General features: G+C 43.6%; 1 protein-coding gene across 2 annotated transcripts; it reads left to right on the forward strand.

Annotated features, from left to right (window-relative positions):
- Positions 1 to 126: 126 nt before the first annotated feature.
- On the forward strand, positions 127 to 14,993 carry CCT5 (chaperonin containing TCP1 subunit 5). Of its 2 annotated transcripts, none has more exons than XM_032135920.2 (11): positions 127 to 299; positions 4,076 to 4,136; positions 4,608 to 4,772; positions 5,898 to 6,096; positions 8,044 to 8,236; positions 8,319 to 8,468; positions 10,701 to 10,820; positions 11,472 to 11,657; positions 12,399 to 12,536; positions 13,053 to 13,233; positions 14,569 to 14,993. In XM_032135920.2, exons 1-11 carry the CDS (start codon positions 195 to 197, stop codon positions 14,694 to 14,696), a joined length of 1,626 nt encoding a protein of 541 aa, XP_031991811.1. In that variant the 5' UTR covers positions 127 to 194; the 3' UTR covers positions 14,697 to 14,993. The 2 variants fall into 2 exon arrangements, with proteins under 2 accessions (XP_031991811.1, XP_058286186.1); XM_058430203.1 differs by lacking the exon at positions 127 to 299 and adding an exon at positions 656 to 750.
- Positions 14,994 to 17,589: the final 2,596 nt, after the last annotated feature.

Consider the following 17,589-nt stretch of genomic DNA (forward strand, 5'->3'; position numbering starts at 1 on the left):
AATAGAAGTTCCCGAAGGCCGCCGATTCCAGAAGATACTGTCTGGCGTGAAATTAGTCTCAGTAGAAACATAAGTCTCGCGCGTCTTGTGCTGCGCGTGCGCAAGCTTTTGGGTCCTCCCGCGAGAGGAAAGTGCGTTCTCGCTTCCGTAGCGGTCTCCGCCGGTTGGGGGAAAGTAACTCCGGCTGTTGCACCATGGCGTCCATGGGGACCCTCGCCTTCGATGAATATGGGCGCCCTTTCCTCATCATCAAGGATCAGGACCGCAAGTCCCGTCTTATGGGACTTGAGGCCCTCAAGGTAATGGCACAGGGACCTGCTTGAGGTGGGCTAAGGGGAGGCGGCCGAGGCCGTGGCTCTGCGCCTGCGCGAGCTTAGGAGCGACTCTGCCATGTGCTCCCTGGAAAGGTCGAGAATCTCCGTCTCCCGGCGGTCTCCGGCCCCTGCGCACCCCGCTCACTGAGCTCGGGAGAGGCCGGGGCCTAATCCTGGGCTCGGAATGTGGGGGCCAGCCAGGCTGGGCCACCAGCCCCCTTCGGAGCTGGGCGGGGCCGCTCAGTCCGGTCGCCCTCGGGAGCGAAGCGGGACCGCCTCCCCGCCCGGCCCCTCCAGCCTGACGGCCGCGTGGGACTGCGCTCCAGTGGGAAGGCGCCGGGGAGATGCTCCGTCACCTGTCGGTTAAGGCGCTGCTGCTTAACCTTTCGCTGGTCCACCCGCAACGGCCCTTCCGTTTTCTTTGTCACTCGTAAAGGTGTGGTCACTTAACAGGGTATTTCATTTCTGAGTGCTTTTTTGCCCACCCTTGAGGAGAAATAGCGAAGAGTGAAAAACGGACGCACATAACCGTAATACAAGGCGGTGTGCAGTGGGGACAGCTACGGAGAGGGTGCAGATAAGCGTGGTGCTGGAGGACAGCTTTAGATCGGGGTAAGAGGTAGCATTCTAGGGAGAGGAAACGGTAGAAGTAAAGGCTTGGGCAAGAATGCGCATGGCACGTTGTAGAATGGAAGAGCCATTCGGTTTTAATGGAGCATTGACTACTTTAACTTACAGTATTTCCCGAAGGTGGAAGTTATTGAACGCCCGACATGGAAAATACGACGTTATCTTTGGGGAAGAAGGGGAGCCATTGAGGGGGTTTTGAGCAGAATTTCAGTAGAGCTGCACTTCAGGTAGTAAAGCTTGAGATAGACCGAAGGGAATAAGGAAGACCAGAGGGGTTAAAGAAACCAGGGCAGGGGTGCAGGTAGGAAAGGAATGGTCATCTGAGCACCAGACGTTGACAGAAAATGCAGAGTAAGGGACACTCCGAGAGGGCCTTCAGGATTTGTTATAAAGTGAATTCATAATAGACCATTCCACCAGGTCTCAGGTGTCCTTGCTCACTTAGTGTCTTGGAGGTTTATTACACAAAGTTAGAAACAGTACAGTTACCCCATGGACTCTTCGTTTGACTTAGTGCTAGTTACACAACCTCTCGGAACCTCCTTTTCCAGTGGAGGTGGTACGCCTCCGTCAAGCTGAAGACTTGACAGTGATATTAAATGGAGTGACTTAGAGGGGCTGCACAGTGGTTGATCCATGGTGGGCACTCAGTATTTGTTTCCTTTCTAGAAAGAAAAAAGTTTCAAGCTACTTGTTTTATGTATTCCAGTTTATTTTCCACTTAAGAGGGACCTGCAGAGAAAGTAACATCCAATACACGCACCTGGTATAACAACATAACTAAAGCTAGGTGACTTTGCGTCAGCCATTTTGTTCTAACTGCCTGCATTTGTGCCCAGAAGTCTCACACTCTGAGACAGGTGTTATTTTACAAAACTGGGGACTTGGGCCCAGAGCAGTTGAGAAATTGTTCTAAAGAGCAGTTGCTACTAAAGAGCATTACCAGGGTTCAAGGCCACCTCTGTCAGAGTCAAAGCCAGTGGTCTAGAGCAGCATTCTCAAGTTTGACATTATTGACATTCGAGGTTGGATCATTCTTTGTTGTGGGAGCTCGTTTGGACAGTAACCTGGGTGTTTAAGTCTCTTAAAAGAGTTGGATGCTATGGGTAAGCATCCTTTGAGTGTTGAGGCTCAGCAGTTTAGGGATATACACTTGCTCCCTACCTCATAGAACGTCCAGCTAACTTGAAGAACCAAAATATATGGAAATTGAAGGCAATGGTAAAAGAAATGTATAGGCCAGGATGTGAACGTTTTAATGGTAATGGTCACAGTTCTTTCTCTCTGGTCGTTTAGAGCCTTAAAGGTAATATGTATTTTGTTGAGATTCTTCAGTTGTTTAACACTTAACTGTATAATATTTCACCTTAAAAATAAAGGCATTGACCGGGCATGGTGGCTCACGCCTGTAATCCCAGCACTTTGGGAGGCTGAGGCGGGTGGATCACGGGGTCAGGAGTTCGAGACCAACCGACCAACATGGTGAAACCCTATCTCTACTAAAGATACAAAAAGAAGCCGGGCATGGTGGCACGCACCTGTAATCCCAGCTACTTAGGAGGCTGAGGCAGGAGAATCGCTGGAACCTGGGAGGCGGAGGTTGCAGTGAGCCGAGATCACGCCACTGCACTCCAGCCTGGGTGACAGAGCAAGACTCTGTCTCAAAAAAAAAAAAAAAAAAAAAAAAAAACAGGCATTAGTTGGCTTAGGAAGGAATCATATTCTAAAACAGAGCAGGCCAGCCAGCATAATTCTGTTTTATGCATGTATTATGCCTTGATGTTTAGACTTTTCCCTCAGACTCTTCCCTCTGGAAACACACAGAAGTAGCAGAAGGAAGAAAAAGGTTTTTTCCACTTTCCCGAGCAGTAGGGTAAAATAGATCTCGGGATTTCGAGATCTCTCCTATTTGCCAAATTCTTTACATCCTTTTCTTTCTGCCTCTTGCTTTCTCCTTTAAAAAAAAAAAAAATTCTGTCACTCAATTTGGTAGCTAAATGTGAAAAAAAAAAACAGATAACTTTTCTATTGTCACTTTGACAGCTACTTACCTTCCTTAAGAGGGCCAGTTGTGGGCCAGGCACGGTTGCTCACACCTGTAATCCTGGCACTTTGGGCAGCCAAGGCGGGTGGATCACCTGAGGTCAGGAATTAAAGACCACCTTGGCCACATGGCGAAACCCTGTCTCTACTAAAAATCCAAAAAAATATGAGCCAGGTGTGATGGCGCGTGCCTGTAATCCCACCTACTGGGGGGCTGAGGCAGGAGGATCACTTAAACCCGGGAGGCGGGGGTTGCAGTGAGCGGAGATCATGCCACTGCACTCCAGCCTGGGCAACAGAGCAAGACTGTGTCTCAAAAAAAAAAAAAAAAAACTAAAGAGGGCCAGTCACTAACTTTCATCTATAAATATAATTATTGGGATTTCAGGTGGGTGGAGGAAGATTTTTAAAGCAAGAACATTTTTTCTTTTTATTTCGTGACGGGGTCTCGCCATGTTTCTCAGGCTGATCTCAAACTCCTGGCCTCAAGCGATCCTCCTGCCTCAGCCTCCCAAGTAGGTGGGGTTACAGGCTCTAGTACTGCATCCAGCTCAAAAGATTACAATTCTGCAGTAAATCATAGTGTGACAGTAAGGTGTTGTATGTTTACAGTTGGACTGTTTGTCATGAGTACAGGCCCCTCCTGATCTGCAGATGGGGAACCCGCAGATATAGAAGCCTAGATGCAAGGGACTGGAGCGTCTGTGAATTTGGGTATCCTCAGAGGCTCCTGGAACTGGTTCCCCATGGATGCTCAGGGAGGACTGTGGCTCCTGGAACCAATTCCGTCGTAGTCATACTGTCCCTCTTCTCAGCTGTAAATGGGCTGGAAAAGAATCTGTCTCGTTAATGTGTTGAAAATTCAGTGAGATAACACAAAGCACTTGGTTTTCTTTTACGTAAGAATTACTTATTAAAACTGGAGTTGTAAATGTCATAATACTTAAACCTGTCTGTTGCCCCTTAAATGTAGAAGCTTCTAGAAAATAGAAACTAAGTCATAAGTGATTTTTGTAATCATCAGATGTGTGCTTTTAACCATTGAAATTATATGTAACAGTGTTTGCTTTTTCTGTTTGTTTCATTAGTCTCACATAATGGCAGCAAAGGCTGTAGCAAATACAATGAGAACATCACTGGGACCAAATGGTAAGAGTCCACCATTCCGTGTTTTTTAGCAAAAGATTTAAATCATAAAACTGTCAATACAAACCTCTCTACAGATAGGTGGAGTATTGAGGGGAGGCATCTTACTTCCTTAGCACAGCCAGAATTTTTTAGTGTATTTCAGGTTTCTTAAACATGGTTATAATCGTGTGCAATTTTAGGTCGGACCTTTTTTTTTTTTTTTTTAACATGTAACATCATTTCATTAGCATTTTCCAAATCATAGTTGTCTTTTGAAATTAACACTATACTTAATGATGCTCCATAATTTTTTGCCATTTATGTTAGCCAATCTAAAAATGCCTTCATGCAGCTACTATTTTGTGTATGTCGAATTATTTGTATATAGTAAATTGCATAGATAAGAGCTGGGTCAAGAGGTCTTTTTTTATAGTTTGTGATACTGGTTGCCAGTTTCTTGCCCAAAGCCTACTAAACGTTGTTTTTTTTTAGGGCTTGATAAGATGATGGTGGATAAGGATGGAGATGTGACTGTAACTAATGATGGGGCCACCATCTTAAGCATGATGGATGTTGATCATCAGATTGCCAAGCTGATGGTGGAACTGTCCAAGTCTCAGGATGATGAAATTGGAGATGGAACCACAGGAGTGGTTGGTAAGAAAAGACAAAACATCCTTCCTTTCTCGCTTAAGAGACGTCGTTTAAGACCACAGGGCTAACACGCCTGCTGAGATTGTTGTCTCTGAATCAGAGCATGAAGAGACAGACAAATCCAAGTTGAAGAACACGCTACAAAACAAATGCCTTGGACTTTCAAAACTGACAGTGTTACAAAAGAACAGAAAGAGGGCTGGGGATTGTTAGGCAAGGAGAAATGTGTAATGATTGATTGGACACTGATTTTGTTTGTCTTTTAAGCTATAAAGGATGTTTGGGAAACGTGGAGGAATTTGATTATGGATCATGTACTACAATGCTGAGTTTCCTCAGTGAACTGTGACCATTATGTTGCAGATGTGTAGGAGAATGCCCTTGTTCTTAGCTGTATACCTAAATACTTAGGAGTGACACGTCATGGTTTCTGTAACTAATTCTCAAATAGTCGAACAGAAACAGTATGTACATGTAGAGAAAATGTGGCAAAATGTTAATAAGTAAACTGGTATTCATTTTAGTATTGTACCTTTTTTTTCTGAAGATCTGAAATCTTTAAAATGTTGGGGAGATTGAAGACAAGATACCAGTAAGGTTACCTTTTCTGCAGATGAAATTTGAATTCATTCAACAAATATTTATTGGATACCATTGTGTGCCAAGCACTGTTCTCTGTGCGCTTGGAGAGCTGTAGATTTAAACAAAATTCATCTTCGTGACCCTAAAATGAGGAGAAAGGAGGATGGGGGTGGGGGGAATAAATAATAAACAAATGTTTTAGTCTTATCACTTGGGTGAATTTCACTGAATACACCCCGGCCCAGGAAACATAATAGCTTTTTACCTCTTAGAAAAATGTTCTTTTTGCATTATATTCTTTAGTTACATTCTTTACATCACTGAGGGTTGAATGTTCATCTGTAAGGGGACACATGTCCTATTCGACCTTCACTAGAACCGAAACGAGGCTTTCTTTTAAAAATAGATGGTTTCTGCCTCTAAGATGACTTCCAGCTTAATTCTAGAAGCTGCTTCTTTCCATGATAGCATCTAACTTGTGCTGATTATACTAAAAGTGAAGTTTCGTTGTTTTCCTGAACTGATTGTCTGCTGGCTTATTTGCAGTCCTGGCTGGTGCCTTGTTAGAAGAAGCGGAGCAATTGCTAGACCGAGGCATTCACCCAATCAGAATAGCTGATGGCTATGAGCAGGCTGCTCGCGTTGCTATTGAACACCTGGACAAGATCAGCGATAGCGTCCTTGTTGACATAAAGGACACCGAACCCCTGATTCAGACAGCAAAAACCACGCTGGGCTCCAAAGTGTACGTTTCAGTAGACGATATGATTACACATTTGTAGAGGAGGCAGTTTGTTTGCCATTTCTTAAAGGCAACACAAAATGACCACTGGTGAATTTGTATCTATTTTGATTCTTTTGATTACTTGGTTTTGCTTTGTTTCTAATGTAGACGTAGACACATTCATTTTGTATATAAGTTGAGAACTGAATTTCTAAGTTCAGGTATAAATCTCCTTGACAATATTTGCAAAATACAGTTATTTTAATTTAGCAGAATAGGTTGTGTTAAAAATCAGCTAGGGCTGGGTGCAGTGGCTCGTACTTGTAATCTCAGCACTTAAGGAGGCCAAAACAGTAGCCTGCTTGAGCTCAGGAATTCAAGACCAGCCAGGACAACGTAGTGGGACCCCATCGCTACAAAACAAAAAACTAGCCAGGCATGGTAGCACACACTTCAGCAACTCCAGAGGCTGAGGAGAGGTCGAGGGTGCAACAAGCCGTGATCATGCCACTGCACTCCGGCTTGAGCAACAGAGTGAGACCCTGTCTCAAAAAAAAAAAAAAATCAACGAGAAAGGGTCCTACCTGGAGGATATGTGAATTTTCTTAACACTTCTTTCTATAATTTCTTTGCTGGGGAGCCACTGGGGGTGGGTTCCACTTTTTATTCAGCAAATTGCCGATCCAAAATTATAATTTAGTAAAGAGAGTCTTGAAAGTGACTTGCCTCTGGTGTTTTCAGCGTTTGCGTAGTATCTGTTTGCCAGGCTTACTGCCAGGTCGTATGGGCACTAAGACACAGCTCTTCTCCCAGGAGACTCTAAGCAACCTCAGCCAAGGGGTGCACTGATTATGAACAATGCCAAAGACTTGAGGTCTGTTGCCATAATATAAAAATCCAGTGTAAGCTGCTTTATTACATTATATTAAATCAGTGAGAGATGTTTTCAATTGTGTGCTTGTGGTAGTTTTAGCAAAAAGGAATGAGGGATCTTCTAAACTCAGAGTAGTCAGGGAAAATGCAGGAAAAGTGTCTGCTTCTATTGCCTTTTCCCCTGAGCAAAGCCTGTGTTAGGGCAGAAGCCTTCAGCAATGCGTGCTGTCCTCCTCTAACCACGGATCTCAGCAGAGACTAGCTCCCTAGGCAAGAGTGAGTACCCTAGGGGTAGCCTCTGTCACAAGTATAACACTTAATTTCTCATAAAAGGAGGACATCATCATTACTTGAAGTGTGCAAATCTGTTTTCTTGTTGCTTTATAGGTTGGCCTTGTTCTGTTTGCAAGTATTAAGTCATCTACTTAAGATACAACATGTTTACTTTCGTGGTTCTCTTTTATAGATAACCTACGATCTCAGACATTATTTCAAGTGCTAGGTTTCCCTAGTTGTTTTTCTTGGCTCAAAAATTAATTTATTGAGCAGTCTATTCACATGTTTCAAAGCTTTCAAAAAGGTAACACCCTCCATCTGTAATGGATGTTGTGGTGAATTCTTGGAAAGTTTGAATGCCTTGTCCAGTCCTTTCACTTCCCGGTTAGTGCTACACTTCATTGAGGTAAGATTGAATCTTCCTGAGTGATGACTTACCTTTCCCACTCTGTTCTGAACTTGTAAAATAGTAACAGTATTCTGTAAAAGTGGTGCGTTCTAAGAAGACCTTAATTCATGCCAGACTACAGTGGTTTCTTCAGTACATTCATAATGGAAGGAAATAGTAAATTTCAGAGTTAGCAAAAATAAAGATGTAATTTTTTTCCCATTTAAGTATACGGTCCCCTTTAGGGCCCATGTATCACAGTTTAAGAATCTGCCCCAGACTGTTGAAAATGCAGGTTGAGATGGCATTCCCTTCTAGAAGACTCAAAACGTCATTTTATTTATATCTTTGAGTAACATTGTATTATGTGGCCTGCTTTGGTTGCAGTAATTGTGAAACCAATGAAGTTTGTTTTGTGGTGTTTTCATCAGGGTCAACAGTTGTCACCGACAGATGGCTGAGATTGCTGTGAATGCCGTCCTCACTGTAGCAGATATGGAGCGGAGAGACGTTGACTTTGAGCTTATCAAAGTAGAAGGCAAAGTGGGCGGCAGGCTGGAGGACACTAAACTGATTAAGGGTGTGATTGTGGACAAGGATTTCAGTCACCCACAGATGCCAAAAGTAAGCCATTGCATTTCACAGCTTCGCACTGTTGGTTCACTCTTAATTCCACCAATTAAAATGTCCTTATGTTCCCCCATAGAAAGTGGAAGATGCTAAGATTGCAATTCTCACATGTCCATTTGAACCACCGAAACCAAAAACAAAGCATAAGCTGGATGTGACCTCTGTCGAAGATTATAAAGCCCTTCAGAAATATGAAAAGGAGAAATTTGAAGAGATGATTCAACAAGTAAGTCTCACCAGAGTCCTCAAACTCCCAAAGGATACAGTTAGGTTTGGTTAGTAAATATGTGTAGTCTTTCTTCAGTTCTAAAACATAGGAAAAAACCAAATTGTATAGAAAGGCATAAACAGGGAAGAATTCTAATTTTGTCTTAAAATGGTAGCGTGTTCAGGCCAGGTGCAGTGGCTCACGCCTGTAATCCCAGCACTTTGGGAGGCTAAGGTAGGCAGATCGTGAGGTCATCGAGACCATCTGACTAACACAGTGAAAACCGATCTCTACTAAAAACACAAAAAATAAGCCAGGCGTGGTGGCAGGCACCCATAGTCCTAGCTACTCAGGAGGCTGAGACAGGAGAATCTCTTGAACCCGGGAGGCAGAGGTTGCAGTGAGCTGAGCTCGCGCCACTACACTCCATCCTGGGCGACAGAGTGAGACTCTGTCTCAAAAAAAAATGGTAGTGTGTTCAGGGTCCTGAAAGAAGTGACCCTTTTACCTAAAGCTGTGCTTTCAATTGTACATACTATATTTGCTGTCCTGGACAAATTTAACGTAGCTTACCTTGCCTTTAAGATTTCTGACTATACCTTTTAGGCAAGAGTTAATGAGTAACTGGAGTTAAACCAGAATGCACTTATAGTAATCCCAGTTCTTCCCTCAGTTAAGTCTAGTTTGGGTGCATGACTACATTAGCGTAGGTGTGCTTTCTCTCTGACGTAGCAACTCCTCTTTGGGGGCTTCAGCCTTGGGAGTTGAAAACACCAGTACTCAAGAAGACAGGAACATGGGTTGGTTAGAGCATTATTTATCATAGCAAACCAACTAGAGACTATTTTCATGTCTGTTCTTGGGAAAGTTGTTGAATTTACTCATTGATGATATGGTTCTTTGTGCCTACGACGTACCAGGCTCTGTTGTAGGCACTAAAGGTACAGCAGGGAATGAAGCCAAGCTTGTGTCTTGAGGCACAGATCAGGGAAAAGTGGGTACAGCTCCATTACAGACACTGGTCAGAGACGTGACCTATCAGGAGAGGCCAACATTGGGTGAGAGCAGTGCCCCTGGGGGAGGAGCATTCCAGGCTGAGGACAGATGGGGTTGCTCTTGAGCCAGAAACGTTGTTGGCTTGTACAAGGAAGAGCCAGCCTCAGGGATTGGAGCATGCTGGCAGGAGCTTATACATAAAAGGCCATCGTCTGGGCCAGTGGGACAGTGGTCATGAGAATGGTGCCTCAGCTGTGCTGGGGGGTCACAGATAAACTGAGAGGCCAGGGATGTTACTGGATCATGCTGGTGAGGCACAGGTTGCTGAGAATGAGAAAGGAATGGTGATGGGGCTAGATGCTAAAATGTTAAAAGAATGAGAGGCAGGGACCCAAAGAGGAACATTGTAGGTGACTGAGGAGCAAGAAAGACCCCTCTCCTGTTTTGAGCACGTGAGAGGGAAAGCAGCTGCCATCTGAGGAGGGTTGCAGGGGCAGGCTGGTTTTCAGGGGTTGTGACGGAGAGGTTGTATAAGGAGGCTGCTGTTCTGGACTGAGTTCCAGAGGGTCAGGGAAGGAAGAGAGGGAGAGCCAGGCAGTAGCAGGTCGTCTGGGAGGCCTGATGAAGACAGGTAAGAGTTCTGGGACACGGTGTGGCAGTCCCAGGTGAGCACCAGAGGTGGGGTGGGCAGCCTGATCGTTGCCCTCCCAAGGAAAGGTGACTTTGCCATTCGCAGGTCGGGGTGAGGGTGCTTCTTACTGGAAGCAGGGTTGCCTCTGTGGGCGCCCGAATTAGTTTATGGATCCACTGAGGATTGTCCACTCAGGTGAGAAGGGCAAGTTGCAAGTGATTCATAACGTTGTTTGTTTAAAACATACTCAGATGAAACTACTGTAGGTATTTGTGACAGGACAGAGCTATTAGCTCTTGGGAAAGGGTGTTAGCTTTGTTTATTGACATTTCTGTTGGTTTTGCATCACTGTAACAACAGGGTGCAGCATGAATTACTGCTTGTGGTTTTTAAAGCATAGTTTAAACAATGAGGTGATCCCCATTGATAAAATATTCACTATTTAGAATTTGGAACTGACAGAAAAGTGGACACTTGCCTATTTCCTTCCTTCTCTTTGCTTTGCTTTTGTGTTTGAGTGCACCTGCCTTACACCCAACTGTGCCTCTCCTTTTTTCAAACATTGTAATGAAGAATAAATACCCATTTTCTCTTAATACGATTTGTGGTGTTTCTTTTCCCAGATTAAAGAGACTGGTGCTAACCTAGCAATTTGTCAGTGGGGCTTTGATGATGAAGCAAATCACTTACTTCTTCAGAACAACTTGCCTGCGGTTCGCTGGGTAGGAGGACCTGAAATTGAGGTAGGATGTTCCACGGGAAGAGACTTTGGGATGCAGGAGTTTAGCTTATGTGTTGAGGGGTGTTTTGATAGCCCTGCCTTAAATAACTGCATCACACCAAGGCTGGCAGATGAGGGGAGGGTGAGCTGGGAGAGAGGAAAGTGCTGGAATCTTTGTTACTGTTTGGATAACAGTGCTGTGTGTTTCTGGTGTTCCCTGGCATTTTGAAATTCTCTCCCTGTGTTGTCTCACTTGGCCCTGTTGTTGACTTATTAAGGCTGGAAGACCTGGTCTCATCCAAATACTAATGGCAGTCCCAGGCAACGATGCCTCGGTGGTTCTCACTGCAGCACGGTGCAAGGAACATGCAGGCTGGGTTCCCAGAGAGAGGGAGGGCTGCACAGAGGGGAGATGAGGGCATGAGCTTAGGGGACAGGCACCGGATGATAGATCCGGGCAGCACCAAAGCCCCAATCAAGACGCCCAGCTCCTCAAGAGCCTTGTTACCTAACAAGGTGCCTTGGGTTGAACTGGAGATGTTTTGGTCAAAGTGGGGCAGCAATTCTAGTGAACAAGTTGGTCTTAGATCAAGTTTTGCTCATTTGTGGCCCAGTTTTGAAAGTTAACTTCACCAGTACTGTCTTCGTGCTTCTCCCTGACCACCCCAATTAGCTGATTGCCATCGCAACAGGAGGGCGGATCGTCCCCAGGTTCTCAGAGCTCACAGCCGAGAAGCTGGGCTTTGCTGGTCTTGTACAGGAGATCTCATTTGGGACAACTAAGGATAAAATGCTGGTCATCGAGCAGTGTAAGAACTCCAGAGCTGTAACCATTTTTATTAGAGGAGGAAATAAGATGGTGAGAATTCAACTATTTGTCCTATTCTATTGCTTATTTTGCTTCATGGTCTGGCTTTTTTGCCTGTATGTATTTAACAGAGACACAGTCACCGTAAGAAAAATAATCATGTTTCTCAAATAGTGATGTATCATGGTGTAAAATTACTGAAGACCATGTTAAATTGTTAATTTCACAAGGCACATTTGCCTTTCTGCTGTCCCTTAGAGTATACAATATACACTATGAGATTTTTATATCTTTTTAATACTTAAACACAGTTTAAATATTCAAGTCCTGGATTTTAGAATGTTTGATACAATTACCTTAGGGATTGGTTAAGCTGTTAGTCCTAGCAACATAAAACTCATTTTAATAACAAATTACAATATGGTATTATTACCAAGGATGACTTACATCTGTCCCTTAGGTAGAAAAAGGGAACCCGAGTGAATAACCATTGACAATCTCTGTTCTTTGAGAGTGAGTTTTTAGCACATTGTGGTAAATCTTTGCGAGGTTTGTCAGTTTTTGACTCTTGCTTGACCGTGTATCCTCGAATGAGTCACTGGCCGCCTCTGCCTCTTGAATTTTGTTAACTACGTTGCAGGAAGGGAAGCTAGAAAGATACAGGTTATCCGATAGTGGAGGCCATCTAAATATTAGAGCACAGCCTCTCTGTCTTTAAAAAGGTGCCAGATATTTGGCTCTAAATTGAATAGATCTTGATCACATTAATTTAGGCAAAGCTGTTTTCCTTAGATCATTGAGGAGGCGAAACGATCCCTTCACGATGCTTTGTGTGTCATCCGGAACCTCATCCGCGATAATCGTGTGGTGTACGGAGGAGGGGCTGCTGAGATATCCTGTGCCCTGGCAGTTAGCCAAGAGGCAGATAAGGTAAGAGATATGTGGAGATTTAGTGAAAGACTCAGGCCTCGCTGGTGGTAGAGAGTGTGAAGCTGCGGAATAGCGAGGTGCTGGACGCAAAACGAACAAAAGCATCGTGAGCTGTGTGTAGGTGACAGGTGTTTTAATCTAAGTTAAATCCCACGTTCCTGTATTCAGATTCTGGTTACCATAAACTAGCATTTCTCAGCTGTTTTCAGCCAGTTCATCCTTGAAATAATCTCTAGTCTCTTAATGTTATTTGAAATTCAAAATTAATATTATAACTTAAAAAATAAAGCCATAAGAGCTGCTGTATTTTGAGACATCTCTCACATGTATGTGTACCCTCTGCCTGTATTCTGTGGTGACATTATAATATTCTGATAGATACAAAGATAAAGACAGCCTATTCTTAAAATTCTTCGTGAGCTGACTTTTCAAAGTGTGTGATAGTTATGTTTTCAAGGTGCCGCTGGGTTGTTTTGTTTCACCAAGTGCACTCACCATACCTCTGTACCTTTCCAGTGCCCCACCTTAGAACAGTATGCCATGAGAGCGTTTGCCGATGCGCTGGAGGTCATCCCCATGGCCCTGTCTGAAAACAGTGGCATGAATCCCATCCAGACTATGACCGAAGTCCGAGCCAGACAGGTGAAGGAGATGAACCCTGCTCTTGGCATTGACTGTTTGCACAAGGGGACAAATGGTGAGGAGCCGTCACGCCTCTGTGTGGGGTGTCTGATTTAAACTGAATAATCATCCACTGTATGTGCTGTGAGATGATGGTGTCTTTTTAAATATGTAAACCCACTTCAGGTATTCAAGTCCTGAATTTTAGAATGTTTGATTGCCGTAGGAATTGGTTAGACTACTAGACCTAGCAACATAAGACTCATTGTAATCACAGTAAACTGCATATGGTACTATCACCAAAGATGACTTAGGTTTTAATCTCTGGTTTTTGGGAAGTAATGCCATATTGCTGTTTTTACACAAATGTCTGTCAGTGGACAGCATATATATAACAGCTCTGAAGTGGGCTTTAGTTCGCAGTTCACTGTGTGGTTAATCCTGCACACTGTGGAGCGTTTTCTAAATGTAATACTATAACCTCTGTAGCCACTTGTGTAGCTCAGCTCCCGAAAAGATACGGTGACAGTAGCTTGTTGAAGCAGTGGTCTTGGGCATTTCTGTACGAAATCAGGCCGTGTCTGTGATCCATTCACAGAATGTGACAGTTTTTGCTTAAGGTATAGGTACATTGTGCTTTCCATGCTCATATTCCAGGGGTTTCAATAATAGCAACTCTTTGCGAGGCAAATATGTAATGTTTCTAACTTGAATGCCTGGTTGTACTCAAATTTAGCATTTCTAGGGCCGGGTGCAGTGACTCATGTCTGTAATCCCAGCACTTTAGGAGGCCAAGCCAGGTGGATCACCTGAGGTCAGGAGTTTGACACCAGCCTGATCAACATGGTGAAACACCATCTCTACTAAAAATACAAAAATTAGCCAGGCCTGGTCAGGGCAGGCACCTGTAATCCCAGCTACTCGGGAGGCTGAGGCAGGAGAATCGCTTGAACCCGGGATGCAGAGGTTCCAGTGAGCGGAGATCGCACTGTTGTACTCCAGCCTGGGTGACGCCTGTCTCCAAAAAAAAAATTAGCATTTCTAGATCTTTCTTGGAAGTATCTTACATTTCAGCTATGGTCACATTCACTTACTTTAGATTTCCTAAGTTAGAGTATGGATACTTTGTGGGATAAGATGTTACTGAAAAATTTCACCCTGTAGTTAGTCATTGAAGACAGCACCCTCCCAACAGCTCTCTTTACCAGGTTCGAGTTCCAGAGTGTCCTTGGAAGTAATGAAATTACATTCATCTGAAAATGAAATATAACTGAAATTAGTGGCTTCCTGCTTGGCTTCCAGGAGTTCGTATTTCTTAAGTCTTACTGTGCTTCCACAAATCAGGAAGAGCTGGTTATTGATAGTTTATTGTATGCTATTTTAGGATAATCAATGTCCTTGTATTTTTCAGATATGAAGCAACAGCATGTCATAGAAACCTTGATTGGCAAAAAGCAACAGATATCTCTTGCAACACAAATGGTAAGAATGATTTTAAAGATTGACGACATTCGTAAGCCTGGAGAATCTGAAGAATGAAGACACTGAGAATACTATGTAGCAAGATCTACTTCTGTGATTAAGTAAATGGATGTCTTGTGATGCGTCTACAGCTATTTATTGTTACATCCTTTTCCAGACACTGTAGATGCTATAATAAAAATAGCTGTTTGGTAACCATAGTTTCACTTGTTCAGAGCTGTGTAATTGTGGGGGTACTATCTCAACTGCTTTTGTATTCATTGTATTAAAAGAATCTGTTTAAACAACCTTTATCTTCTCTTCGGGTTTAAGAAACATTTATTGTAACAGTAATTAAATGCTGCCTTAATTGAAGGGGTTTGGGTGGTTTTTTTTGTTTTTTTTTTGTTTTTTTTTTGTTTTTTTTCTTAAAATAAGCTGTAGGGGGCCAGGCGCGGTGGCTCACGCTTGTAATCCCAGCACTTTGGGAGGCCGAGGCGGGCGAATCATGAGGTCAGGAGATCGAGACCACGGTGAAACCCCGTCTCTACTAAAAATACAAAAAATTAGCCAGGCGTGGTGGCGGACGCCTGTAGTCCCAGCTACTCGGAGAGGCTGAGGCAGGAGAATGGCGTGAACCCGGGAGGCGGAGCTTGCAGTGAGCCAAGATTGTGCCACTGCACTCCAGCCTGGGCGACAGAGCGAGACTCCGTCTCAAAAAAAAAAAAAAAAAAGCTGTAGGGACTATTTTAACAGCTTAAACATGAGCTCTCAAGATGCAGTTTCGTGTTGAGAGGAATATGGGCTTGATTCTCTTCCTATCTAAATGGGTGGGCCCTTTGATTGTAGAGGGTCCACCACAGAATTATGGGATGCCTTAAGTGTTGTTACTAGGTTGCTCACAGCCTAACCTAGCATGTTTAGAGCTGATGGAGACCCGTGTGAGCCTCTGCTTTCCTCTGGCCCTGGCCCCACCCTGAACACATCTCATGTGCAGAATCAGAACTAGCATGTGCAGAGCTGACGACCAGCACAGGCTTAGGGCAGTTCAGAACCCACTTGTTTTCCTATCAAAGGGACACAGTTAAGTGGAGGTTAAAGTAAATTACAGGAAATAAGGGAGAAATCTTGCAGTTAACCATGTTCAGATAGAGTGACTGAAATTAATTGTACTTGCTAAAGTAGTACTAGCTAACTGATGGGCCAAGACTTGCTCCGAGAACTCTACCTGGATTGTCTGTTCTCACAACCCAGTGAGGCAGAACACTTTCCTACTGCTCACATCTTACAGGTGAGTACTAATAATTTGCCAGCATCTCACCACCAGCAAGTAGTAGGGCCACGTCAATCCCAGGCAGTCTGACCCCAGAGTGGCCCAGCTCATCCTCTACCCTATTCTGCTATTTGCTTGTTAATGATTCTCTAGATTTTCTAAAATAATGTTTCTTAAAGAGCATCGTGATGATAAAGCTCATCATGAACTTTATCACTAGTTAAGCCACCTTAACTAGTCAGATTCCCTAGAATTAGGAGATGGTGACTTGTCTCAATTTGCTTAAGTGATGAATTTGGGTTACCTTCTCATGTGAACCTGGAGATTTACCAGTCTTAACTGTTGGGTCATTGTCTTCTCTCTATACATTGATGCATTGGATGTTTTGCTAAATAACTCCTGTGGATTTAGGAATGTGTGCTAATAGCATTCTTCCTAATTTTCATGTTTATATGGAACTCTGCAGTTGAGTATTGAAAGTTTTCAACAGTGTATTTACAAGGACTGATTCTAGCCTACAGAGAACATACAGCAGCCTTCTTTGGACCACAGTCTTATCCAAGGGGTCTATGGTTGTATCAGAAGAGCCGCTAAACCAATCCCGCTTTCCAAAATTGAACCTCACAGACATTCCTGATATTTTTTGTGGTTGAGAAACTGGTCAATTAACAGAAAAACTTAGAGATGTTTCACAAGCCTTTGATTTTTGTTTCATTTATTTGTAATAAACCTCTTCCAGGTGATGTCTTTTATCTTTCACATTCCACATCACTCAAGTTTTATTTTGCTGGTACTTTGGCCACACTCTCTCCTTCCCCATGTGGAGCAAAAGCAACTTAGGCTGCTTGACCCAAAGGCTAGATTCCCATGTGAGTCCCCATGTATTACTGCTGGTTCCCGATTTCTACACCTGCTGGATTCATTGGAGGTTTGTTAAATGTCCTGTTCTTAATTTCAGCCTACTCAATTTCTATGTGGGGGTGGTTCCAGGATGTCCTGTAGGTGCCAGATTTCATGAATGCTCAAGTCCGTGATAAAAATCATGTGGTATTTGCATATAACATACATCCTCTTGTATAATTTAAATCATCTCTGTTATTCATAATACCTAATATAAATGATATGTAAATGTCATACTGTATTTAGGGAGTAATGACAAGAAAAAATCTACATGTTCAATACAGATGCAATTTTTTTTCTCTGAATGTTCTCAACCTGAGGTTGGTTGAATTCAGATGAGGGTCAACTCTGCAAGCAGCCGCTGGGAGGGCTGAGAGGCCCATCTGTTACATGGGACTGAATTTCCTGAATCTCATTTTCTTTCTGTAGGTGAAACAGCTCCAACAGATTGAGGGTTGAGGGGGGCCAGAGGATGCTAACAGGGTAGTAACTGACTAATCAGTAATTTGTAAGCATGGAGAAGTTTCTCCAACCTAGATGTTCCTTGCAGGCAGCCTTGGCAGGATGGGGTCATCTAAAAGCACCAGAAAAGTGGGGACCAAAGGCAAATGGCTGAGAAAGTGTTGAAGGGCAGGAAAAGTGGGGAAAACATGACAAAGTAGTAAAAATGTAAATGTGTGTGCCCTATCACTGCTCTAAATGGTTTATGTACATTAAAACTGGTTTTCAAAGTCTGCTCCATGGATCCCTCGGCGTCCTGGGTCTTTTCAAGGGGCCTGTGAGGTCAAATGTATTTTC

Source organism: Hylobates moloch, unplaced genomic scaffold (genome assembly GCF_009828535.3).
Source record: "Hylobates moloch isolate HMO894 unplaced genomic scaffold, HMol_V3 SCAFFOLD_17, whole genome shotgun sequence".
In the NCBI taxonomy this organism is placed as follows: Eukaryota; Metazoa; Chordata; class Mammalia; order Primates; family Hylobatidae; genus Hylobates; species Hylobates moloch.